Source organism: Babylonia areolata, chromosome 18 (assembly GCF_041734735.1).
Source record: "Babylonia areolata isolate BAREFJ2019XMU chromosome 18, ASM4173473v1, whole genome shotgun sequence".
Taxonomy (NCBI): domain Eukaryota; kingdom Metazoa; phylum Mollusca; class Gastropoda; order Neogastropoda; family Buccinidae; genus Babylonia; species Babylonia areolata.
Genome location: NC_134893.1, coordinates 72423674 through 72450299, shown reverse-complemented (window position 1 = coordinate 72450299; position 26626 = coordinate 72423674). Strand labels below are relative to the sequence as shown.

Genomic DNA, 26626 nt, shown 5'->3' with positions numbered 1-26626 from the left:
ATGCAGTAGACTCAACCTTAGGGCAAACTACTTCTCAAACAGAATCATTTCAACATGGAACAGTCTCCCAGATGAGGTAGTCACTGCACAAACAGTCAATACTTTTAAGAACAGGCTAGACAACCACTGGAGAAACGAACCATCCGTCTATCACCCGAAATGCCAGGAATAACTGCCCTTAGCCTCCAACCATGCATGCAGTGTGGTAAATACCCAGACCAGCGTACAGGTCTACAGGGACCTACACCGCTGACACAGTAAAGTAAGTAAAGTATAAAAAACAAGTTAAAAAATAAACCTGTGTCCTTGGTCTTTTCGTGTAAAAGAAAACTGAATCAAATTATAAATTAACAAAATCAACAACAAGAAATTGAATGGTTTTCAAAAACAAGTCAAATAAACTCATATACTCGATCTGTCTAATGTAAAAAAAAAAAAAATCACTTTTAATTTAATAACTTGAGTGAACACTATGAAATCCTCTCCCTAAATTCTTGATAGAAGAATATATTGCTAGTAAAGTAATGCAGATTTTTTTTCATACAAGCTGGAACCAAATTTGGTCCAATATTTAAGGCACACCATAGATAATACTGGTATACCCATCACAAACAAATGCATAACGGATTGAGAGTGAAAGGGAAATGATGCACAAGTCTCATCGTCTCATACATTCAAAGAAACAAAGAGGTCAATAGATAACAGAAAAAAAGAAACATATATAGAAGGCAAGAAAAAGAGTGAAAATGGGCCGCATACAAACTTGTATGCACTCATTAACTCACATACACACCCACACCCATGTATGTACACACACACACACACACTGAGTTACATTATGCACATGCACCAATCTGCAGTCCCATTGACTCCCTCCACCCACACAAATAAATACGCAGGCCCCTTCCTCTATATACACACACACAAATATACTTGCGTGCTCACATGCATTCATACTTCTGGACGTCACACACCTGAAAAGTCTTTAGCGACCTAAAGAGTGTGTGTGAGTTAACAGGGAAGAATATCTGAATAATTACAGAGCAAGTATAGCCTCTTTCAAATTACACCAACAGCAATAAATTTTGGAAATGATGTAAAAACATTTATTCATACATTTATTTACAACTATTTGGTGATGAAATAAAACCCAGTACATTACCCAGCTTCTTTTCCAAAGCAGTTTTTCATTAAAGCCTACATTTAGATATATCAGGTAGGATACAACCTTGATGGTTTCAACAGCTGGTGTTTACCTCACCAACAGGCTAACAAAGCAATGCTGATTAAAAAAAAAATAACATACTCAGTGGTAAGGATCTACAGATCATTGTTAAACACTTGTTTCATATTATACACATAAGATATGATACATGTATTTATACATGTACTATTACTATTAAAAAAAAAGGCAGTAGTGGAAAGAAGCAGGGGAATGCATGACAAAAATATAAGTAAAAAAAAAAACAAATAAAAAAAAAACATGTAAGAGTTAAAACAATGGAAAAAAAATCAGGTTTTGTGTGAACGGATGTATTTGATGTGACCCCAAGTCATCCACAAAAGCTTACTGAAGCATTATAATGATCACACACACTTTGGATGCTTTTCACACATTGCCTGCCTTGGGGTGAGAAACTGATGCACTGTAATACACATACAGGAATGACCAAACTGTTAACATTTTCAGCAGGCAAGGGGTTAAAACGACAAAGCGCCCACCAGCTTTCCCACCAAACACTGCACAAGTTAAGCACTGCGCCGTCTTCAAAGTGGGTCCTTCCCCTCCCTGGACCCCAACCCTTCTTCCACTGACCGTACAGAAGTACACATTCCTTGCCAACAGACTAAAGCACTCTTGCCACCACCGAGGCAACTGAGCAAAGGTTGAAGGCAATGCGTCAAATCAATGGATGTTGCTTACAGCCCAGCTGACTGACGACTACAAAAGGGGCCATTTGAGGGCTGTGGCAATGTGGGGGTTAAAGAAGACTCAAATATGGCACAATGACTTTCGACTAGTCCAACATCAAGGAGCGAAGGTTGTCATGCAGAATGGTGTCCTTCACATCCTGAAACACATGCTTGATGTTCTCTGTGTCGACAGCTGTCGTGAAGTGGTGGAACAGGGGCTTCTCTGTGTCACGGCACCGCGAGTTAAATAATTTCAGTTCAAAGGCCTTTACGACATCAATGTCCCTGGGATTCCCAGTGAAGGCAGGGAAGTAGTCCGCTATGCTGATGGTCTTGATCTTGGTCTCCAGCAGGTCCATCTTATTGAGGAACAGAATGATGGACACGTTCACGAACGACTTGTTGTTAATAATCGTGTCAAAGATGTCGCACGACTCCAGCAGGCGGTTGGTGGCCCGGTCCTCCACAAGCACCTGGTCAAACTCAGAGGCGGCGGCCAGGAAAAGGATGGAGGTGACATCCTGGAAGCACTGGTACCACTTCTGCCGCTGGGACCGCTGGCCACCCACGTCGATAAAGAGGAAGGGGATCCCTTTGACCGAGATGAGGTGCTCCGATATCCCCTTGGTGGCTTTACGTGAGTACAGGATGTCCTGTTTGGTCGGCACATAGTCCTGTACACACAAACACACACAGTGACACACATACAAACACACAATGACACATACACAGTAACACACACACACACACAGTGACACATACATACACACAGAGTCAGGGGACACTTGTAAATCTGACATGAACCACACAACCTCAAGATTGGTTTATTGTTCATACAGAAATTCACTGTTCAACATATGAAAGACAAATAAAACAAAAACAAACTGAAATTGAATAAGTACAAGTTTATAAATGTATGTAAATCTACTGAAATAAAATCACACACACTACACTCTTTCTCTCTCATAACCCCATGCCACCTTTACAGAACTACTTTACACACACACACACCATTTTCTTCCTTCCATCTCTTACCCCTAAACTCCTCCACCCGCCACCCTTCCCACCCCCCAACCATCCCTGCAGAGAAACGGTTCATTCAACCAAAGGCACTGCTGGTCTTGCAACGACAAACTCGCAGACATAATTCATTATATTATTCACTTAAAACTTAAATGTTTAGTTGACTTGTCCAGACAATAGGATGGATTGATATTTCCAGACCTTATCATATTAGGCACACATCCTGCAATGCAGTATCATTGCACAAACAAGGAAAAAATAGTCAGCTTAAGTGATCTCACATGACAATCCTTCTTCAGCTCAATTCAATTACTGATAGTGAATTACACTGCAGTAATCAGATAACAGAACATAAAAAACTTTTCTTTTTCAACAGCCTGTACTTGTTTGAAAAGGGCTTTGCTACAAGTTTTCTGGTGCATTATATCAATAAAAAAAGAAAAAAGGAAGACACATGTAATGTTCAATAATAAATATCAAATAATACATAAACCCAGTCCTATTAACTTTGCAAGATAATAAAACAAAATACCTAGTCCTATTGACTTTGCAAGATAATAAAACAAACTACCTAGTCCTATTGACTTTGCAAGATAATAAAACAAACTACCTAGTCCTATTAACTTTGCAAGATAATAAAACAAAATACCTAGTCCTATTGACTTTGCAAGATAATAAAACAAACTACAGATTTTTGCTTCAACCAGTTCACTGTGTTTTGTACAGTTTGTTAATTTTCACTGTTGTCTATTCTGACTTCTTTTTTTTAATGAGATACTACAGAAGCAGTGTCAAGTACTCTGTGTGTGTGTGTGTGTGTGTGTTTGTGTGCACGTACGTAAGTGTTGTGTGTGTGTGTGTGTGTGTGTTAGTGCTATGTGTCTGTGTGCGAGCACACGCACATGTATGTATCAAGTGTGTGTGTGTGTGTGTGTGTGTGTGTGTGTCTGTGTGTGTGTGGAGACAACAGAAAGTTGTAAATTATTCATTGTAATTTGTATGTCACTTTTGTCACAGAATGTTCTTTTCTTTCAGTTTTATTAACTCTTTCGTTCCTATTTTTCTATGAACCATTACTCCCATTTGTTCCGAGATCCCTACCATTCGCATATTTCCTTCATTCCTGGATTTAGAGAAGAGAAAGAAAGTATGAAGCAGGGTACTTATTTTGGAGGCTTACAGTAACGCAGCTCATTACAGTACACTAACGTGACTAAGATTGTCATATACTGTTGTGTTCAGAATTGATGTGAGAAGTTGTCTGAGACCCTGTTGACACTATAGGGTGACATCTCTGGTGACACTCAGGTGTAAAACAGGTGACTTTGGGGTCAAACACAATGCATACAAGTACATATGACATGCAGGACAGTGTTTTGCTTGAAGAGTATGCACATCATGCAGGTACTCACCAAGTAGTGCCTCATATGTATCTCAGTGCTACACTGCTTGTCATATCCATGAAAAACTGTCACAATTGTCACTACTATTGTCTTTATCACATGAATGATTTGAACTTTGTCTCAAAGAGAATATATGCCTTTCACTACACTAGCAGTCACTGAGCCAGAATCAGATCATTATCTACACAATTCTTGATCAAAAACTATTCAGAAACGATACTATCTCTAAATACCCATTTCCATGTCACAGTCATCACGTAATATTCCACACAAAGGTGACACATGTGTGATATACCTTGAAACAGTCATGCCAGTTACTGCACAAGTATACACCACAATTTTCACACTTCTTACTTTTTTAACTTTTCATCACCCGCTACCTGTGCTTCTGTAGCAACAGCTAATTGCACTCTCTCCTTGTCATTCGTTTGAAACAGATCGAAATCATTATGTGTTAGAGCGTTGTAAAACTCATCATCAGAAAACTGGTCACAGTCCGAACTTTCTACACATTCCGTTTTTCTGTGTCCGTGTGTCTACACAGCACATCGGCAAGAATGTAGCGGTGCCCACTTTCCCACGGCCTAGGGAGGGGGAAGGGGGTGTCTGGCATCCATTCCACTCATAAACACTGCACCGCTAGTGACCCGGTCAAGGGACGCGACTCGCAGGAAGTTCAAAGCGTTTATCGCGAGAACCGATTTTCCGGGCGGCAGGAAGGAAAGGGGGAATTCTCTACTGCACGGTTTTCTGGCCTCCAGGAATGAAGGGTAAAAATCCTGTAAACCGGAAAACCGTGCTGCAGGGATGAAAGAGTTAACTTATTTTTGTGTAAGAATGAATGCATATGATTCATAAATTGCGTGTGAATTAGTGAGATGTCTCTCTTATATTAAAGTCTCCTTATAGAACTCTATATTACAAGATTGACTGGAAAGATATCTCTCTTGTAATAATAATATTTGTGCCCCCAAAACACATTTGTTAAACTTAAAGAACAGTACAATGTCCTCTTTTTGTCATACCTCTGCTGATATTCTGTCCAGATTATCCATGTAGTATGGTAATGAGTCACCCTGAAACAGAAAGAAAGAAAATGATTTACAATAACATGATTGATTATTCACTTGCTCAGTTGCTGACCACCAATTTGTTTTACCCATAAAAAAAACTCTTTTTTTTAACAGAAAAATGTACAGGCTTCAGGAGGGGAGGTGGGGGTGGGGAGAGGGGGTGGGGGTACAGGAGTAGGGAGTGGTTGGGGAGAGGGCTCCAAATCCTTATGGCTGAGCAACTTTTCTAGCGTTATGGTCATTTTCAACAGCAGCAGACTCTTCTCACTATCACTGTATCACTATCAGTCATTGGAACAAGTGGAACTTCACATCTTCAACTACTTCAAGAAGCATTATTTACAGTTTGTTTTGAACTCTCTCTTTCTCTCTCTCTCTCTCTCTGAGTTTCTCTCTCTTTAATATTTCTTTTATTCCCCTCCCTCGCCAAACTCTCTCTCAGAGCTGCAGGGTTTAGCTTTTTGAGTCGGTCATCGGTCACTGACACATACAAATTTGAAATGACCTACTGATGTAGCAGCCAGTAGGTCACTTGACATTGATTTTTTGTGAAGTCAATCATACTAAAACTATAAGAGCTTTTGAGATTTGTCTTCTCCTGCAAATCAATCGCAAAATTCTGTAGTTTCAAACTCAGATAATATACAATTGTACCGTTGTTCTCTGCAGTCGAGCAGATAAAAATAGTGAGACTCAGGAAATCATCATCTGCATCATGGTGAAGTTTCCTATTCCTAATGTCAATTAAATTAAAGATCAAATGAGCATTCAGAACAGCTGCAATCTCTTCCATTCTCCAAAACAGATATTTCTTCTGTGGTCATGGGCAACTTACAACTTTACTTCAATGATATACCACAGTGTGGCCCTTTTGAGTAAAATCAATATCTAATCAAAATATGTACAAATGTGCATGACCATTCTTATTTCACCATTTGAGCAGCCATACTTCCATTATCTGGGTATGTGGGTATGTTCATGTTTCCATAACCCAATTTTCATGATTACATTTATATGTATACGGACATGGATAACATTGTCTTTAAGACGCATTTGATGTTCCTGTGTAAACACAAGAAGGGAATTAAACAGGTTAACAACTTATGCTGGCATTGTAGTTCAGAAAATCTTAAGAGACACGGTGAAAATACTGAAATGTGAAGATTTGGATTTATACAAATCAGAGGAAAATGCTTGCCTTAAAGTAAAACAATAGATTAACAATTGATTGGACATTGCAGATTTAGCGTCTTTCACCTGCACAGCTTCCTTTCTGCTTTTAGCCTTTTCTTTCAATCTGACTAGACTAAAATGAGCACAAATTTACTATCCAAAGCAGTCAACATAAATCACTGCTTCACAGTTGCAGAAGAAGTTTGGTAATGACTGTGTTGTATTTAAGTGTTCATAATATCAGTTTTGTGGTCTTTCCACATATTCATATGATAATTTATATCAGACAGTAGGACACACACACACACACACACACACACACATTTGAAGTTAACTGTTTCACATACCAAAAGTGTGATGGACACAGTACAAATTCAGTAACAAATTTTGGGGTGTTTGGTGGCCCGATGGGAATGCCAAGAGTGGGAATAAACAGTTGTATTTCCACACCAGAGGAGACCCTGCACTGCTGCTGAATCACTTCAGTGGTGTTCGATAGAGCCTGTTCTGATATAACATACTTAGGACACCACTACCAAGCTCCCTACTGATGACAATAAATTGAATAATGGTTAAGTCACGGAGCCAGACTGAGAGAGCATCTCCCCCAGAGTGGAGACCGCCACCACATCCCTCCAACAACAGTCCCCCATGAATCTGCCAACACTGAAGACCTTGACAAGACTTACCCCAAGCACAGAAGTGGAGGGCTATCAAAACTGATGTCACCTTGAGAGCAGGGCATGAAACTCCACTGACCACATAATTTGGGGCTTAAAAAAAAAAAATCTCATTGATCATTTGATGATGAAGGTGGAGGATGCTGATGATGATTATAATGAAGATGCTGCCACAGAGGTTCATTTCAGTTTGGGACTTTGTCACAAGGCTGTACTCTATGCTTTCTGTCATAATGATATCCTGGCAATAACCAGGCCCAAAAGATTCAAACACTTGCAGTGCTGGTCAGGAATTTAGAGCAACAAACCCAAAGATGCATCCATGAAGTGGATGATACTCAATTGTGTGGTCCAAGTCTTCACATTTGAGCTCATGGCATATTCAATTCTGGGTAGGAGCTGGCCGCAGGCCGAAAAAAACACCTCCACTGGAATTCAAACCCATGTCCTCCCAGTCCTCAGTCCACAACGCTAACCAGTAACCACTTCACCATGGCGGCTGGTATGATCTGTTGGTTTTGTACTGAACTGGTCAAATGAAAAAAGATGTCCAGGCTGAAATCTAAACTACTGAGTCGGAAAACACAACACAGATATACACACAACACACACACACATTTACATTGTCCACAGTGATAACACACTCACCCTTACAATTTTATACAAAAACAATTGATTTGCTCATACCCTGAAAAAGGAAATGATTTTGATATTCTGAGCCCACTATCATTCGTGACTTGTTACAAATGTATAATATTACATTATTATTAATATTCAACATTTCATCAGACACTGCAGAAATAAGACAGTTAAAAGGATAAGGTTATAAGTATATATAACTAATATCCATAAGTAAAGCAAAATTATAAATACCTTTTAATATGGCATATTGATAATAACAATTGAATATCAAAGCTTTTATTAATTATAATATACAATTACAAGTTTTTCTTTTTCTAAAAAGCTTGCACAAAATACTAACACGTTCAAAAATCTCCTTCACACCAACACAATCTTAAAAGAAAATTTTTTTGATTATGAAGAATGAAAAGTTTCTTGCAGAAGTGTACTTGCGTACCCCGCCCAGCAACAACTAACAAATGAAGAAAATAAATAAATAAAATAAAATGGAAGAAGTAGAGATGAAGATTTGATGGGGACATAAAAAGGCAGAGAGGTCCAGGCAGATGACTTGCCAATCCCCATACTACTACAACTACAAATCAATTTTAGAAGTTTACATGTAATCACACATTCACAGTAATATATAGCTTATAGCTCAAACAAACAAAAAAAAGAGATGTGAAAGAAAATGGATTCATTCATTTCTGGACTAGACTGTTGAAATGTGTTTACATACAAATATGTACTACTACTAGTATGTACAAGTAGACAAGTTTGTGTGTGCTTACTCCATGTGTGTTCTATAATCCGTGTGTGTGCAGATGGGGTTGGGGTGAAAAGTGTCCATAAACCTGCAAGTCTGAAAGTCATAAGATAAACAATCATGCTTGGAAGAATCCTCTCTGATCTTAAAGAACTTTTTTTTTAACACTTAATATCTTTTCAATTTTAGTAAAATTTCAATCTGATTAAGAGACATGATCCAAAAGTGGAAGTTTCTTGTTTTCTCAAACCTATCATCATGAGAAATGACAACCAGCTGCAAACCATCCACTGAAACTCATTCTCTTGTGAAGGTGATACCAAACTGATTTAACCATGAACCTTCAACCTTGAACTTTTGGGCGTTGAAGCCTTCTTCAGGCTAGTTCGCCTCTCCTTGGTGGCTACAGCACTGGTTTGTGGCATGTGTGGCAAGCAGCACTGTAGCTGAGTTACTGCAGGCAGGTTGGTTCGTACACGCTAGGCAACTGTTGCAAGTGCGCGTCCAGCCTGGATTTGAAGCAGTTTAGGGTAGGGGCGGTCACAACACTGTCCGGCAGGTTATTCCATGAGTTCACGACTCTTTTTGAAAAGGAGCTGCTGCGGACATTCAACCTGCAGTGTTTTTTCTTTATCCTTTAGTGAATAGTTCTGTAACTTCTTAGATTCTTTACAAAATATTAACAAATGTTCACTTTCCAGCAACTATTCAGACTAGATGCCATTGTACTGTTCTGTGGCAAATATATTGCGCAAAAAAACCCAACTCCAGCACTGGTCTGACACGTGGCTGCTTAAGTTCCATCCACAGAAATGTAGCGTAATGAAACTGGGGGGGACAGAAGTCAGAGGCAACATACTACATGACAAGCAAAAATGAAGAGGACAACAGTACAAGGGTGACATTAAATGAGACTGCAAGCGAAAAGGACCTGGGTGTGCTCATTGATGACAAACTGAGTTTCAAAGAGCATGTTGCACAGTTGACATCCAAAGCAAACAGAATGGTTGGACTCATAAGGCGATCATTTGATTTCCAAACTGAGACAACTTTTGTTCAGTTGTACAAGAGCCTCGTCCGACCACTGTTGGAATATGGCCACTGTGTCTGGCAACCGTTTCACAAAACGCTATGTAGTGACATCGAGGATGTCCAGAGGCGAGCAACAAAACTCCTGGGCTCACTGAAAGAGAAGCCTTACCCCGAGAGACTGAAACTGCTGGGGCTGCCAAGTCTGGAACACCGGAGGCTGAGAGGGGGCATGATAGAAGTATTTAAATACCTTCATGGTCATTATGATGCACAGAGGCCAGTGTTCCAGTCGTCACTCAGTGGAAACCTCAGAGGCAACACCTTAAAGCTCCAAAAACAACGCTTTCGCCTTGATGTCAGGGGGAATTATTTCTCTAACAGAGTAGTGACATAGTGGAACAGTCTCCCAGACTCTGTGGTCCTGGCGCTGTCAGTCAACGCCTTTAAGAGCCGCCTAGATAAACACTGGAGGGGCCTACCTGGTCTGTACAACCCAGCGTGTCAAAGCAACTGATTTGGTCTAGCCGCGCTCGCCACGCATGCAACCAAATCAGTAACAGTTCTTTAGGAACACGAACAGGCGTCGGGAGAGGCCTAAACCGTTGTCAAGTCAAGTCAAATGTTTGTAAACTAAACTCAACAAGTGAAACTTTCATCTTCACACTGACCATTTAATTTCTTGAATTAGCGACTTGGAGGACAGGGTAGAAATCAAGTGGCAAAAAAAAAGAAAAGAAAGGCACTTGTCACATTATCACTGGGTTAAAATATACATTAATGTGCAACAAACATACCAACGTGAAAACTTACGAGCTGAAATTCTCTCCGCCTATCGAATGCTTCGCGAATTCCGCCATCTTGCCACAACTTTCGAATGGATACAGCATACTGGCTGAAAGTTATAAAATCTAATTTTCTAGTGGGGTCAATGGAAAAAATATATGTTCCGTCTGTGTTCAATTGGTTGTCAACCCATGGAATTTCAAGCTTTTGTCTCGCATCTATCAAGACTCTCATTCCCTTCACAATATTGCTGTACACAGTAGTTCTGAAGACCAGCAACTCATCTCGGCTGAATTCTTGCCCGTGGATGATTTGCATTTGTTTTAGGAAAGTACTTTTTCCACTCTCTCCTGCACCTAGAAGTAAAATTCTCACAGTTCTGTTGAAGTTTGATCTTTCTTTCGTAAGACCTTTGTCAATTGATCGACTTTTGTTTCGTTGTCTGATCTCATCATCGTCCAAACACAAACATGCGAGGAGACTCGCCATTTTGATGGTTGCGCTACATGACGACGTCTGAGTTAAACAACTTCCGGCAAAAGGGTGATAAGCCTGATCATCGCATCGAGATTTGGCCAAGATGCAAAGATCAGATGCATCTGATTTTTATTCCTTCAGGAGATGAGGTGTAGCATGGATCATTCCGCACGCTTTAACACCTCCTTGAAAATGAAACTGAAGGAGGTGACGGCAGAACGCTGAGTGGTGTGGGTCGGTAGGACAAATCCTCCGGCCAACCCGTACAACACTTGACTCCGGACAACAGCATCCTAACATTTTCCAAACATCTCCTACCTAAGCGCCTTTATATCTCACGACCAACGGTGGGGAGACCGCATAACCAAGACCACAAAGAAAACAAACTCCACGCATGATGGCTTCATTACGAGACACAATCTCCGCCTCGGCTGCCCCACAGGATGCACTCAGTTGAGCGCAGCGGCCGCGGCGCTTACGTGTCTATAGTCCACCTAATTCAGTTAGAGTATGGTGTCACTGCCAGGGACCCTTACACGTACTACTAGAGAATAAAATCGGTGCACTAGAGCGTGTACAGAGACGTGCAGCCATCTTGGTCGCTGGGGACCAACTCAGTATCTCTCGTTGCACCCCTGGCAGTCGGCCGCCGGCAATGGCAAAAACTGTTGCAGAGATTAAACTCAAGTCTCCGCAGCTCAGTCTTGATCATCATATAGTGACCGTAGGAAGCAACTGAGGTTAATCTTTTTCTTCAAGGGTGGTGGTGGGGCTGGTGCCGGCGATGCCTTATAAAATCAATCAATCAATCAACTTCAGTCAACACCCGGCACAACTGAAAGACAAGACAGACATAAGCGTCAGTATCTGATGATCAGACACTGCAGTCATAATCCAACACTGACCGTTGACAGGTACTCGAACAACAGTAGTATCCGCATCCAGCCCTGCAAAGAACTGTGTCAGACTCACGGGCTGATGATGTGCAACGCCCTCAGTGGCGCCACAGTCCAAGCAGGCTCCGTCACTGAATGAGCTTCACAACCAAAATTTCCAAGGAGTCAGTACCTCGATCCTCACTGAGTACCTCAGTGTAACTATCAGCCAGGAGACTGAGTGGCTGACACCCCCCCCCCCCCCCCCCCCACACACACACACACACACTCCTCCCCCTCCCCTCACACACACACACACCACCACCACCACCACGTGTACGGCACCACCACACCTGCCCTAACATCACTGTGTCCGGCCCTTCCACCCCCAGGCAACTGGATTCTGCGACGCGGCGTATACCTATCAAGATCGAGATCAAGAGTGGGGAGAAGGAAAGGGGCGAATCATGCAGTGATTTTTTTTTTCCTAGTAATTGCCAAAAGAGCCGTTTATACCATAGTTGTCCCCGACGGTGATGAAGCTTCCTATTTTGGTATCGTATTTTAGTTTCCTATTTTAGTATCCTAAATTGCGTGACTGATTCAACTTCCGCGGCGAAGACTGTTTTAGAGCGTTTTGCAATACAGGCATGCAAAAACACACGCAGCGTGAAATCAGCTAGGTCACTTGGTTAGAGGTTCTCGATCTGCCACTAGCAACCATGAAACCCAGATGCATCATGAAGGAAAAGAATATTGAAACCATACTGGATTGGTCGCATCCCGGGTTCGACTTAAATTGATAACAATGACCGCGCCATCCATCGACCTCCACCAGGGCGGACGTGAAAAATGTGCTACTGAGGGAAAACCACAGAATATCTGTGGAAGGAACGACATCACGTTTGCCACCTGGAACGTAAGAACACCCAGACAGATTAGAAAACTAAACTGACGAACTGATCCTTGAGATAGACAGATACAGACCTACACCCGGCACGTCAGTCTTGGGCCTACTTATAAATCTGGATTGGAAAACGCTGAGAAGTACAGACAGAAGAATGGCATATATTATGCGTGTAGTAGAGAAGAGGATAAAAATCTACATGGAACGGGGTCAGTTTTGGGTCAACATGAAAATAACACAGTACTTGGATGCCGCTCTCTAGCCGACTGACATGCCAGGATCCTGACCATTTACTTTCGAGCAAAACTAAGGGCCCAACATCACAGTGCAAATGTACGTCCAGATCAGACTATGGTGATGACCAGATAGAAGAATTCTACACCCAGCTTCAAATGGTCATGAACATGAACAAGGTCAACAAAAAAGGCATTCGCTTCGTTCAGGTTGACTGGATATGCTAACGTTGGTTTAGATGCCGAAGAAGACTGAATGGGGGAATTTATGCGGGACCCTCTGTAAAGAGATTACCAATGATAGGTTGGTGGGCTAGGTCTGCTAGAATTCGCCATTATGACTTTGTTTTTCTAACACTTGGTGAGTATGAAGCATCCTGATAACTGACAAGGCACACCACAAAGGGTCAGCATCACAATTAGATAGACTATGATCCTTGTGAAGAACCGGCACAAGTCTGGCATCAATAGGGCTAAAACAAGGACGTTCTAAGAAGATGACCTTGGCAGTGACCACGACTTTGTCTTGATAAACTATAAATACAGTTGTGGAAGAACGAGAGAGGGTAAAACAGCCAACTCAAATTCAACGTTACTGAAAGATCCTGAGATCACTGTACAAGCAGCCATAGAAGGAAAATTCACACCACTTCTTGTGCTGGAAGAAGATCTTGAAACCAACACAACCTCAACCGAGTGATGACAGAAACAGTGATAGAGGCCCTGGGGATAAGATCATGTAAATCCTGGCCGTGCCATAGATCACAAGTCGGCAGTGTCTTAGAACCACAAACGAAAACTGAGAAAGGAAAGAAGAAATACAGTAGAAGTCAGGAGATTGGCTTCTGAGTCACAATCCCATTAATCAGTATATGTTTGGTCTGGACCTTCTGCTGGTTTTGCCGTTTGCAGGTGTCGAGTCAAGTCATGTCCTTGCGGGATACTACAGTAGGAGACCCTGGCATGCCCTTCAGGTTACCGATCTGTTTTGTGTCGAATGGAACGGAAGGAGTCTGGCCAGTTACCGGAACTGCGGGCCCAGTGCAGAACAATCCCGAGAGGTTGTGTTCAGTTGTATGAAAATTAATGTGTTTACATTGCATGTGTTTGAATGGATGGGACCCACCGAGATACATATGTATATATATATGTTTATGCCACTGAGTCTGTGACATGATGGGACCGGGAAGGAACCTCTCCCTCCCTCAGAGAGAGAGCCGAGAGAGGCACCCCTTACGCCCCCCCCCCCTTCCCCCGGCCCTCTCAACTCCACGCACGGTTTGCTGATGATATAGATCTGATTGGGGGAACGAACGAAGAACTGCAGGAACTTACCAACAGACTTGTTGACAGAGCGGGTGCTTACGGAATGGAGGTCAGCACAGAGAAATCCAAAATCATGGTAAACAGCGTGGACATGGACCATGCCACTATTTTCATGAACAGAGAACAACTGGAAGATGTCAGAAACTTCAAATATCTAGGAGTAACCCTGACAAAGGATGGAAGCTGCAAAGCAGAAATAAGAATTTGTATTGGCACAGCCACCGCAGCCATGACCAAACTGAACAGAGTGTGGAAAAGTAACATCCGATTCTCCACAAAATTCAAACTCTACAAAGCCCTGGTGGTGTGGACACCGTGACGGCCGAAACTGAAAGGAAGATCCAGGCTTTTTGAGAACTGAACAAATGCCTGAGGAAGCTCCTTCAAATTTCCTGGATCGAGCACAGGACCAATGAATATGTACGGAGCAGAACTAAGAACCTTGCTGGACCTCAGGAACCTCTCCTTTCAACTGTGAAGAGACGCAAGCTGATATGGTTTGGGAACAACACTCGACACACCAGTCTGTCCAAAACAATCATGCAAGGCACCATCGAGGGCGGGAGAAGAACAGGAAACAGCGGAAGAACTGGCATGAGGTCATCAAAGAATGGACCGGACGCCATACACGTGAGCTGCTACCGGCGGCTGCTGACAGAGACAGATGGAGAAGGGAGGTTGCGTCCGCGGTCCTCAGGTTTCCCCGGCCCCAGCGACTACTCTGTAGTTATGGGCCTGAAGTGAGGTGAGGTGATTTACCTTTTTTATTTATTTATTTTTATTTTTTAGTCTCCTCTCAGTCATTCTGTTAACCTCCCAACATTAGACCCGCCACGCAGGCAAACGATAGTGTCAGTCGGTAAATGACAGAATCCGTGGCCTGTGACACATTCAGATAGTGATTCTTGAGACACTGGCACACGGAGCGCGCGCGCGAGAGAGAGAGAGACAGACAGACACAGACACACTCACACACACCACCACCACCACCACAAGCTCCCACGACATACATACACACAAGCACGCACGCACAAAAGGCTTCAGTTTTTGCCTCAAAACTGCCGTTCACATGTTCACTGTCAGCAGTCGCAAAGTTTTCAAAACAAGTGTGAACAAATAGTTTCGTAAAATCAATTGGTACAATGTTAGTTTAATGATTTAGTTTATCATTGCCATGCCAATCTAGTTTGAAAATTATGCACGAAATGATAACATGTGAGTAAAGCTTTTTTTTTTTTTTTTTTTTTTTTTACTTCAGTACGAAACTACAACTGGGCAGTGTTGGTATGGTGATTCAGACGCTTGGGGCCTGCCTCTTCCGCCGACAGGCGCATTGCTATTTTGATTCAGTTGTTATTGTTTTATAAATTGCTGAAGCGTTTAGATCACAGCAGGAAGAATGCCGCCAAAGGGGAAGAAAGGCAAAAAGAAGGGCAAAGAAACGCCTGCCCCAATCGAAAAACCCAAAACACCAGAACCAACAGAGAAGGAGATCATGCTGCAAGAAGAGTATGGCGTTTTATTTCCCGTTTCATATACAATGATTTTTTCTTTTTTAATATAAAATATACAGCACGTAATTGTAATTTCTGTTGCAACGTTAGATGTAGTAGTAGTTGTTGTTATTATAGGTACGATCATTAGGCCTCGTTCTTGACTTTTTACTGTGCCGTTACATATCACCCGTCGCGATAATGCCATAATTTTGGCGACAGTGATGTACACAACAGGTACAGGTACAGGTACAGGTACAGAATTTGGGACTTTTTTTTTTAAGCCTTTTTGGCTTTTCAACGCCCCTTCTTAATATAGAAATAGTTTAGGGTTGCGTACAAGTGTATGAAATTTTTAAAATGTTCATTCATCAAAATCGATTGGTTTTATTAATGATTTATAGTCATTGTCTGGAAGATTCTTGAACTGGTCAATAGTTTTAGCTGTTTTTGTTGAATTATTCAGTGCATTCCATCCTTTAACTGCTCTAAAGCTAAAAGAAAACTTACGAATATTTGTTCTGCAAAATTTTGTGAAAAGGTTAGTATTTGAACTTCATGGAGTTTGTTAGTAGAAAAGAAAAGATACAGAGGTGGTGTCACTCACATTGACTTTAGTGCGTAATAATAGCAGTAGTTGTGGTGGGAGTAGAAGAAGTGTATGGACAAAACAAGTTGCGGAAGTTTAAACAGTCCATTCTTTGTTTCATAGAAGAATTTGGATATCATGTGGTCAAAACGTGTCAAAACATCTAAAAATGGTTAAGGATCTTGGGGAATGGCCCATTTGATTATTGAATGTATTAACAGATTAATTGTTTCAGCTGATGTTACAGTTGATACCATGTGTTTCTAACTCTGTTATTGAAACAATATTGGCCTATGTCAGTATTTCAATGTTTATATTCTAACTGGTAAAATTTGGCAAGCAAGCTTGTTACCCAATGACACCCAAATTCTTCTATGAAACAAAGAATATATAAAGAGGCCTTCCTGGCATGTTTTGTCTGTACTGTACTACTAGTTGCTACTACTGCTACTACCACCTCCTTAAACACTACCACCAGTTGTGCCCAACCTGGCAAACAGATATATGAAATTGTAGATCTTTATATTATAATTGAAAAGGAGATGTTTTAAGTGTATGTATGTATCTGTCTCCACACACACACACACACACACACACACACACACACACACACACACACACACACACACACACATTTATATATACTAATAGTTTCTCACTTTGTAAAAAGAAAGCTGTCTTTCAACAAGTAATGTGTGTGTGTGTGTGTGTGTGTGTGTGTGTGTGTGTGTGTGTCTGTGTCTGTGTGTGTCCGCATGACCATAGACACCAAATATTCCTAACTTTCTCAAATATATGAAATCTTTTCAATTCTCCTATTGACAGGTTGGCCAAAGTTACCAAAGAACTGGAGGATTCAAAGAAAAGAGTTGATGATTTGTATCCTTGTCACTTATGCTATTCTGTGGTGTTTGTTTTCGTGGTATGCAGATATTGCAGTGTAGTATAATTAAATATTTCAGGTGTATACATGTAATTTGAGAGGGTGAACCTTTTAAACAAAGGCAGTACGAAACTCCCAGCGGAGGTGGGTTTTTCGGCCCGTGGCCGGCTCCTACCCAGAGTTGAGTGTGCTGTGGGCTTAAATGGGGAGACTGGGACCACACAGTCGAGTGTCATCCACTTCAAGGATGTGTCTTTGGGTGTGTTGCTTTAATTACCTGACCTACACTGCAAGTGTCTGTATCTCTCGGGCCTGGTTAACGCCGGGATATCATTATGACAGGAAGCGTAGAGTACAGCCTTGTCACGCAGTCCCAAACCAAAATGGACCTCCATAGCAACATCGTCATCATCATCGTCATCCTCATCCTCCTTCATCGTCATCAATATAAACAAAATAGTCTCAAAGTCTGTGGCCTTTCATGCCCTGCTCTCATGGTGACCTCAGTTTCGATGCCCCTCCACTTCCGTGCTTGGGGTGAGTCCTGTCAATGTCGTCAGTGTCGGCGGATTCATGGGGGGCTGTTGTTTGAGGGGCGTGGTGGCGGTCTCCACTCTGGGGGGGACGCTCACTCAGTCTGGCTCCACAACTAAGCCATTATTGTCGTTAGTAGGGGGCTTAGTAGGTGGTGTCCTAAGTACAGTAAAACAGAACAGGCACCACTGAACACCACCGAAGTGACTCAGCAGCAGTGCAGGGTCTCCTCTGGTGTGTGGCCTCCTGGCGACCTAACATCGATGGTTCCCTGTGGACTGCCGACGCTGGAACTGTGACGGATGAACCCGGGTGTGGACATGTTTGGGGGAATCTAAATGAGCGGCGTGGGAGTAATGTCACTGAAACGGTGCTGATGATGGGGCAGCAAAAAAAAAAAAAAAAAAAAAGGCAGTACAAAACTTTTGGAAAGGTTGGGGGGGTACATGCCTGGTATGTTGTTGTTTCCATAACCCATGGCACATTAATATTACAGGGTCTTTAATGTGCACATCTGCTGACTTGGGAAATTGGAAAAATCTCCACCCTTTCCCCACCAGGCGCTGCAACTGGGATTCGAACCTGGGACCCTGACATTGAAAGTCCAACACTTAAACCACTGGGGTGTTGTGCCTGTCTTTTGTATGTGTGTGTCTTTCATGAAAACAAAACTGCATATTCTATCCTGACTGAAAAAAGACGACACGAAAATGACTGGCTGCAGCAAGAAGCACAGAAAGTGCGCATCGAAAGTGTAAGTCACTCACCTTGCTTTTTCTTTTCCTTCTACTTTATGTGAACTGGAAAAAGAATTACTAAGAGATAAACTATAGTTGTGTGGGTGTGTTTGTGGAGGCATGTTGACGTGTGTGTGTGTGTGTGTGTGTGTGTGTGTGTGTCTGTGTGTGTGTGTGTAAATGTGTTTAAATCAAAATGTAATAGTAAGTGTTTACCAACTAAAACAAGTCAGGTGAAAGGAATTCCAAGAGAACACCATATTTGTTTAAAAAATTTTTTAATATAAAAAAAGGCATAAAAACTATTGGTGATGAATCTGATTTTATTATAGATTTTTCATATTTGTTCTGATATTTGTAAAAGATTGTTGCCTGATAGATATATATGCCCAAGGTCTTTATTTTCATTTTGTAAATTAATTTCTGCAAATGAAAGTGTTCTTTTAAGACTTAGTAAATTCATTAAGACTTGCAGTGTTGCAAAGGAAACTTTAATGCACAAGAACAAATGTTAGCCCTTATTTTACCTTACTTGATGAAAATGTTATGATAATCCTGGCTGTGTTCTTGATTATGTGTTCACTGAAATCCTCCATGTTCCATTGGGGATCAAAGGTTAATTAGATCTCATGTGTGTGAGTCAGAATGACAATCAGAATCAATTTTAATGTCAATTAAACCTTAACAAGGTTTATAAGACATGTATGCAAAGTTACATGAAACCATGCACAAAAAGCAATACAAAATAATAGATAAATATTGAACAAGATGTTGAATCACTCCTACATGCTGTGGCATTTTTGGCAGCAGTTACTGGCAAATTTCCCAAACAGTCCCACATGTTTGTCTTCCAGTATTAGCTGACTGGGTTTGATAATATTTGGAAGGTATTTTTTAATTTTTTGTATGAATTCTATTCTAATTTCTTTGTATAATTTGCAGTCATTGAAGAAATGATATTCATCCTCTATTGTTTGACATTGTAAACATGGTCTCCTTTCTTCTGGGATGTTGAGATATCTGCCTTTTTCTATTGCTAAATCATGACAGAATATTCTTAATTTACACAATAATTGTTTTTTATTACAATTAAGATATCCTTCAAGCAAATAAGGTTCGGTTCTGTATTCATGAGTAATTTTATTATAAAATAATAGTTTAGATTTATTTTCAGATTTGTTTCTCTTCCAGTATAAAAAATATCCACATTCTAGTTCATTCATAAAAACGTGGCTAAGTCTATGAATATTGTATGTTGACTGATTATTCCAACCGTGTCTTAAACCAAGATTTTGTAATATAATTTCAGTGAAATTAAACCATGTTCGCTGTTTTGTTTCCTCTGTAAGGATGTCGTCATACACAAGTTTGATATATGAATTTGCTCATGCTTGTGTTACGTGAAACCAAAATTTTATTATTTGACAGATCACTTTTAAACTTAAGGTGTATTTACCTATTTCACCAAGTATTGATCAATTTGTGGCTTTTTTGTGGACTCCCAGTATTTGTTTTAAAAAGTTTAAATAAACATGCTCATGAGGAAATTTGTTCATGAGACAATGGTTATACAGTTTGTCAAAGGTAAAAGTATCATCTGCTTTTTCACAAGTGGGGAACCATATTTCTGCACCATATGTTAGTATTGGTGAAATGAGACTATCAAATAACTTTGATATTATATGTATACTTATGTTTTCATTCTTGAAAGACCTTTTAAGAATATGAGATGCTTTATGACCTTGTTTTGCCAGAAACTGTGTGTGTGTGTGTGTGTGTGTGTGTGTGTGTGTGTGTGTGTGTGTTGCTTGGTAGTGTGTGTACGTGTGCATGTGTAGCATTTGTTGTCATGCTGGTGTGTATAACAGTTTGCCGGTGTGTGCAGCTGCATGCACTTGCTTCAATTTGTGTTGTTTTGATGTAAAATGTAATTATTATTATCTTCATCATGATTATTATCATGATTGTCACTTGTATCAGTAGGAGTAGTATTGAATGTAATTATTATTATCTTCATCATGATTATTATCATGATTGTCACTTGTATCAGTAGGAGTAGTATTGAATGTAATTATTATTATCTTCATCATTATTATTATCATGATTGTCACTTGTATTAGTAGGAGTAGTATTGAATGTAATTATTATTATCTTCATCATTATTATTATCATGATTGTCACTTGTATTAGTAGGAGTAGTATTGTTATTGTTGTTGTTAATGTTTTTGCTTAAAAAAAAAAAACTTTTTTGTTTTGCTTTGTTAATTATCACACTCCTCGTCCATTTTTTTCCTTCTCTCTGTTATCACCCCAGCATCATCATCATCACCTTCATCGTCATCCTCCTCATTATTATTGTTGCTGTTGTTGTTGTTGTTGTCATTGTTATTATGATTATCATATCATCATCATCATTCTCACTGTTGTTGTTGTTACTATGATTATCATTATCACCAGTGATTTGTTGTGCAGCATGAGTACATGAGCTACATGGAGAAGAAGACGAGCAAGCGACAGACGACCATCATCACCCTCAGCGACCACAACAAACAGGAGATCCGCAACATCCAGCTGCAGCGCCAGACCATGGAGGAGGAGTTTGACGAGAAAAAGAAAGGTGAACAGAAACAGAGATGCCAGCTGTTATGATTCGCTGTATATCGTTACGCTCGGTCGTATTTTGTTCTGACATTACGCCAACATCAAAATTGTTCTGAGTTCATTTTCGACTACATAGCACATACTTTCCTGTTGTAATATTACCCAGACGCTCTAGACCTATCTATCAGAAGGCCAGGGCAGTCACTACTGACCTTGGTCTCACATGATGATGCTCAGTTAATCGTGTGCATGTTTACATTGTTTGTATGCCTCGTAGATAAAATGAATGTTTGCTGTTGTGGCTCGGAGTCCAAGTGTTCCTACCCAATTCAAAATGTTCCCACCAAATTTCCTGATTGTTTCTAAAAACACTTGACAAGGGTTGGCTTCTCTGAAGAAATAACAAGCTAACTTCTTCTCCCTCCATGCTGAGGAGTCATTTAGGCGCTGCACAGAACTGCTTTTGCGGTGTGTCTTGGGCAAGTCATTATAGTGGAGCTAATTCCCCTGGACAGATCAGGTTTTATTGTTGGATTTACTCATGGTTACCACTAACAAAGAAGAACCCCTGACAAACCAGCTACCTCATGCTTCTTCTTCTTGTTCCTTCACACTTATATGTACCCGAGTGGGCTTTTATATGTATGACCATTTTTACCCTACCATGTAGGCAGCCATACTCCATTTTCAGGGGTCTTCGAGTTTAAAAGTCATGAACCACACCATACCCACATACACTTTGAGACTCACTTTCAATCTATGCTGCTTCTGGATCTTTACACCCGGCTGCTGATTCTGGAGTGCTGACAATTCCTTGGAGAAACACAACATCTCAAGGTCAGCGTTCTTTCTCCAGTGCTGGCCCCAGTAGTATGGAACAAACTGCCCTTCTGTGTCTGTCTTTTGGATTCCCCAGTTCAGTTTTTAAAAGTCTGTCAAGTCAAGTAAAGTCAAGTCAAGGTTTATTCCCAGAAGACCCCATAGGAGCACATGGAGAAAAACATGGAACCAAAGGAAAAACACACCTAGTACCTCCCCTGTTTTATCTTCCATCTTATTGACTGATGTCGTGAATGTTTCTTAATGTTCGTGTAGAGGGTTGAGTACATTGACACAATAATCCCTATATGTTGTTAATGTTTGTTAATGTTCATGTAAAGGAGTACATAGACACTATAATGCCTATATGTGTTATTAATCTTTGTTAATGTTCATGTTTGTTCCAGCCCTGGAAGCCTTGCTGTTAGAGAAACAGCACTTGTTACAGAAAACGGAACAGGAACTGACTGATCTCCAGGAATACAAAGTATGTCCAGACTGACAAGCTGTCAGTATACCTCACGTGTGAATACCACTTTTTTCTCTCTTTTTTTTCGGCAAAATGTGATCAGTGTTGCCTATATTTGAAGTGCATTTTTTACTTAAAAGTGATGTAAATGATTTCACTCATCCAATGCAATTTAATCCCAAGAGGAGGGAGTCCAAGTAAGGAATGGTGACTGACATCATGACCTTTTAGTTCAATGTTATCTCAGCAAGGACATCATGACCTTTTAGTTCAATGTTATCTCAGCAAGGACATCATGACCTTTTAGTTCAATGTTATCTCAGCAAGGACATCATGACCTTTTAGTTCAATGTTATCTCAGCAAGGTGACTGTCTCTAACTGTCATGTGATGCTTGACATTAAAAAGCATGTTGCTGAAGTAAAAGTGTGTGTTTTGAATCTTGATAATTACAAGCTTTCTGACTTTATCCCAGAACATTCCACAGTTGCTGCTCTGCATATATACTATTGTTGATCAAGGCATCAGTGTGTGTGTGTGTGTGTGTGTGTGTGTGTGTGTGGAACAGAAATGATGACTTTGTGGATGAGTATTAATTTCGCTTGGATCATGCTTTAATATTTTTATGTTGCAAATATTTGGGTCAAATCTGAAAGCACTTCAGACTGAATGGAGAAAAACTACAAAGTTTACTGATAGTATCTAATTTTAGCATAAAGTCATAGACTCCCCACCCTCATGGCATTTTTGTTGATGCTCAAACTGTGTCACTCACATGTAATTTGACATATCTTTTGACAGAATAGAATGAATCATAGGAGTTCACTAATGACCTTTTGTTTATATATAAAAGGTCATTAGTGAATTCCTATTATCCATTCTTTCCTTTTTTTTTCGCACATGGTCCATACTTTTGCTCATGTAATCTTTTTGTCTTGACACCACATTATGATAAGATTTTAATTTAGTAATAAGCATCAGTTTATGTCTTTTTAGTATTATCTCTTGAGAGATCAGTTCTGCTGTTACATTGCCTGTATCGCATGAACCTGAAAACATTCACAATACATCTCTTTTCTTTATGTTAGCTTTTCTTTCTTTTGTTTTTGTTGAAAGTCTCTGATATACCAGGTGGCACTGTGATAGAATCCATAAGATTTTGGACATCTGATCCAGTGTTTACCAGTGATCAGAGTTTGAGGCCCCGTTTTGGTATTGTGTTGTGTCCCTTGGGAAAGGCACTTCACTCTGGTTTTCCTCACACCATCCAGGTGTGAATGGGGACCTGGCTTTGGTCGGGGAAGGTTGAAACGGTTGAAGGAGAGGATTGGGACCTGCCTTTCTCGGCTCAGTTCCAGACACAGTGGATACAAAATCACTGTTTAATTACACATACTTAATCGTGACCCAGCTAGTGCAGACTCCGGCAGGGGTCTGACATTCCTGTCCTGTGCAAACTACTATCCGCCTATGCGGAGAAAACAAAAGCAACTATGGCCGATAACCTCCCGGAAGTAGGTAACCTCCCCTTTGTCCCGCTAGCTAGCGTCCTCTTTTTCCGGCAGCCATCATGACTCCTGTTCCTGTGCTCTTCATACGGCTAAGTTTTTTTTCGTATTTTCTGCCTGTCTGTCGATTCTCTGGCGTTCTTGTTTTTTGTCAAATTATGTCTCCAACCATCATTGATGGCTTTAAAAGGTTATGGAACCTTCAACTTTTAAGCTGTAACAGAAATACCAGACTTGTCTTTCTGCTCTCCTTTCAGAATCTCCAAACAGAACAGCTGACCAAAATCCGAGACCTAGAGCGTCAGGTCAGCGAAATGAGGTCCCATCACACTCACACCATCCAGCAGCTCAAGTCAGACTTCCTGCGCCAGAAGCGTGAATACCAGTCAGACTCTGACAATCGTATCCAGTCCCTGGAAAAGAAGGCGAACAAGGTGGGGGTTGTCGATGGATTTGTGTACATGTGTGTGTGTGTGTGTGTGTGTGTGTGTGTCTGTGTCTGTGTGTGCATTGGGGGTAGGGGGGTGGGGAGGTGGGAGGGGTGAGTATGAGTTGTAAAAGAAGTTGTACCATTGTAAATTAGTATTTTAGTGAGTTTTTATCTTTGATTTGGTTCCTGTATCTTATTCATGCCACATGTATTGCTAAATCCACTTAATCTAGAGTGTAAACTGAATATGAATGTTTTGAGCTGTAGGGTATGGCTCGTATACATATTATAATTATTATTGTTATCATCGTCATCATTATGATCATCATTATTGTTCTCATTTTCATATAACTTTATTGTTATTATTAATCAATCAAATAAACATCATTATTATTCCTCACCCAGGAAGCGATGCAGTGTCTGACGGACCACACAAACCACATCAAGCTGGAGAACCGGGAACTGCGGCAGGAGTTGCTGTCCCTGATCCAGACGACGCGCGCCCTCAACGAGCACCAGAAGGAGCTGGAAGAGCAGCGGCGCCAGCTGCTGAGGGAGCAGAACTACACCCAGGACCTGAAGAAGCTGCGGGAGATGCGCCAGCAAAAGTCCTTCAAAGAGGTGAACTTCCTGGAGGAGGGGGCTTCGGCAAAAACTGGCACGGAAACGGCCCACGACTAGTGGCTGTGTAGTGAAACAAAAACCAAAAAATCTAGCTGTCGTGTGCTTGGCTGGGACCAAATGTCGCTCATCAATGGCCCAGAATGAGGAGTGAAAAAAAAATCTATGTCTTTGGCTTGGGTGAAACTTCCTGGCATGGAAACAGCCCAGACTGAGAATATGTGAAAAGGAATATATATATTATCTGGATACAGCGTGCTTTTGAAAATCAGATGTTAGAATCAGAGACATATATATATTATAAGTCTGTGTATAAGAACATATGTCTGCATGCATGTCTGTATTTTATTCAAGTGCATGTGCTCTGGTTTTGTTTTGTTTGTTTGTTGTTGTTTTTTTTGTGTGTGTGTGTGTGTGCACTTTATTTTCTTTGAAGGAGGATGAGGTGGTGACTTTTGGTTGTGTGTGTGTGTGTGTGTGTGTGTGTGTGTGTGTGTGTCCACAAATGTGTGTGAGTGTGTGTGTGTTATCAGACGACATTTATCTTTATTGTTTACTTATTTTTATCTTTTTGTTTTTTGAATTCACTGTTTAAACACCAATTTACATAAGCATTTTTTTTTATCAAGTCTTGTACAAATCAATTTAACATTTTAAATTGTGGCCATTTGATCACAATGTTGCAATTGTATATATGAAATCAGTGATGTTTGGTAAGGATTTTTAAATATTTTCAACATTTTCGTGTGTATGTGTAATTGCTAACTGGCTATTTTTATCTTTTTTTTAGCCTTTAGTCTTATATCAAAAAGCATATTTTTTTCAATATTGTTGTTATTATTAAAAGAGAAGCAAGACCAATTCAGTCTTTTCTTTTGACATGTTGTTGGTGTTTTTATTTGTTTGTTTATGTAGTCATTTTTGTCATTGCTGTCATTCTTTATTACAAACTATATGTAGCCGTGTTAACTGAACCGAGTGGTTCTGTTAGGGTACGGTACAAAAGAACTAACTAAATAATGATTTACTGTATTCAAGGATAGACAAGAATTCCCGCGCACAGGCCAGGAACATATAGAGGCCAGTCACAAATGGGTTTTTCTATTGTTTTATTTACAATAGTTATAAGAACATAAGAAAAGAAGACATAAACTAAAGGAGAAGAGATAATGAGAGAAGAATAGAAGAAGACTAGAAGAAGAGAAGAATAGAAGAAGATACAAGAAGAGAAGAAGACATAAGAAGAGAGGACATAAACTAAAGGAGGAGACAATGAAGAAGAAAAGAAGAAGACAGTGCAGTGATACGTAGCGAGATGTCCGCCGTTGTGGGAACACACACGACACACACTGCTTGCAACGCAGCAAGAGAGAGAGCGCAGCTCTGGTCAGATGACTGACCAGGTTTGAAGTGGCCACTCATCACTCACTGTGCCAATTTATGCAAGTTAAGCAAACTACAAAGACAATCGCGTGTGCTGCGAAGCAGATCGGCACAAATCGGGCCAAATCCGACAACAACTGTGTTTCTTACAAGGTGTTCAGTGACAGATTTCTAAATGATTCCTGAACTGATTTACGTCGGATAAGTTGCAAAAGAAAGAGCTCAACACCTACTTTCTAATGAGTATAAAATGAAGTGTTGATTATTTAAGATG

General features: G+C 40.6%; 2 protein-coding genes across 2 annotated transcripts; one reads left to right on the top strand and one right to left on the bottom strand.

The window, feature by feature from the left end:
• Positions 1-282: 282 nt before the first annotated feature.
• Positions 283-11032, bottom strand: LOC143293061 (guanine nucleotide-binding protein subunit alpha-13-like). The gene is made up of 3 exons (XM_076603936.1): positions 10496-11032; positions 5366-5416; positions 283-2588 (listed from the first exon to the last, which is right to left on the bottom strand). Exons 1-3 carry the CDS (start codon positions 10955-10957, stop codon positions 2019-2021), a joined length of 1083 nt encoding a protein of 360 aa, XP_076460051.1. The 5' UTR covers positions 10958-11032; the 3' UTR covers positions 283-2018.
• A 4534-nt stretch (positions 11033-15566) lies between these two features.
• Positions 15567-25824, top strand: LOC143292146 (coiled-coil domain-containing protein 166-like). Its single transcript, XM_076602334.1, has 7 exons — positions 15567-15795; positions 17194-17247; positions 18485-18539; positions 20995-21139; positions 22350-22429; positions 24176-24352; positions 24754-25824. The coding sequence occupies exons 1-7, from the start codon at positions 15686-15688 to the stop codon at positions 25027-25029; spliced, it is 897 nt and encodes a 298-aa protein (XP_076458449.1). The 5' UTR covers positions 15567-15685; the 3' UTR covers positions 25030-25824.
• The last annotated feature ends 802 nt before the right edge of the window (positions 25825-26626 follow it).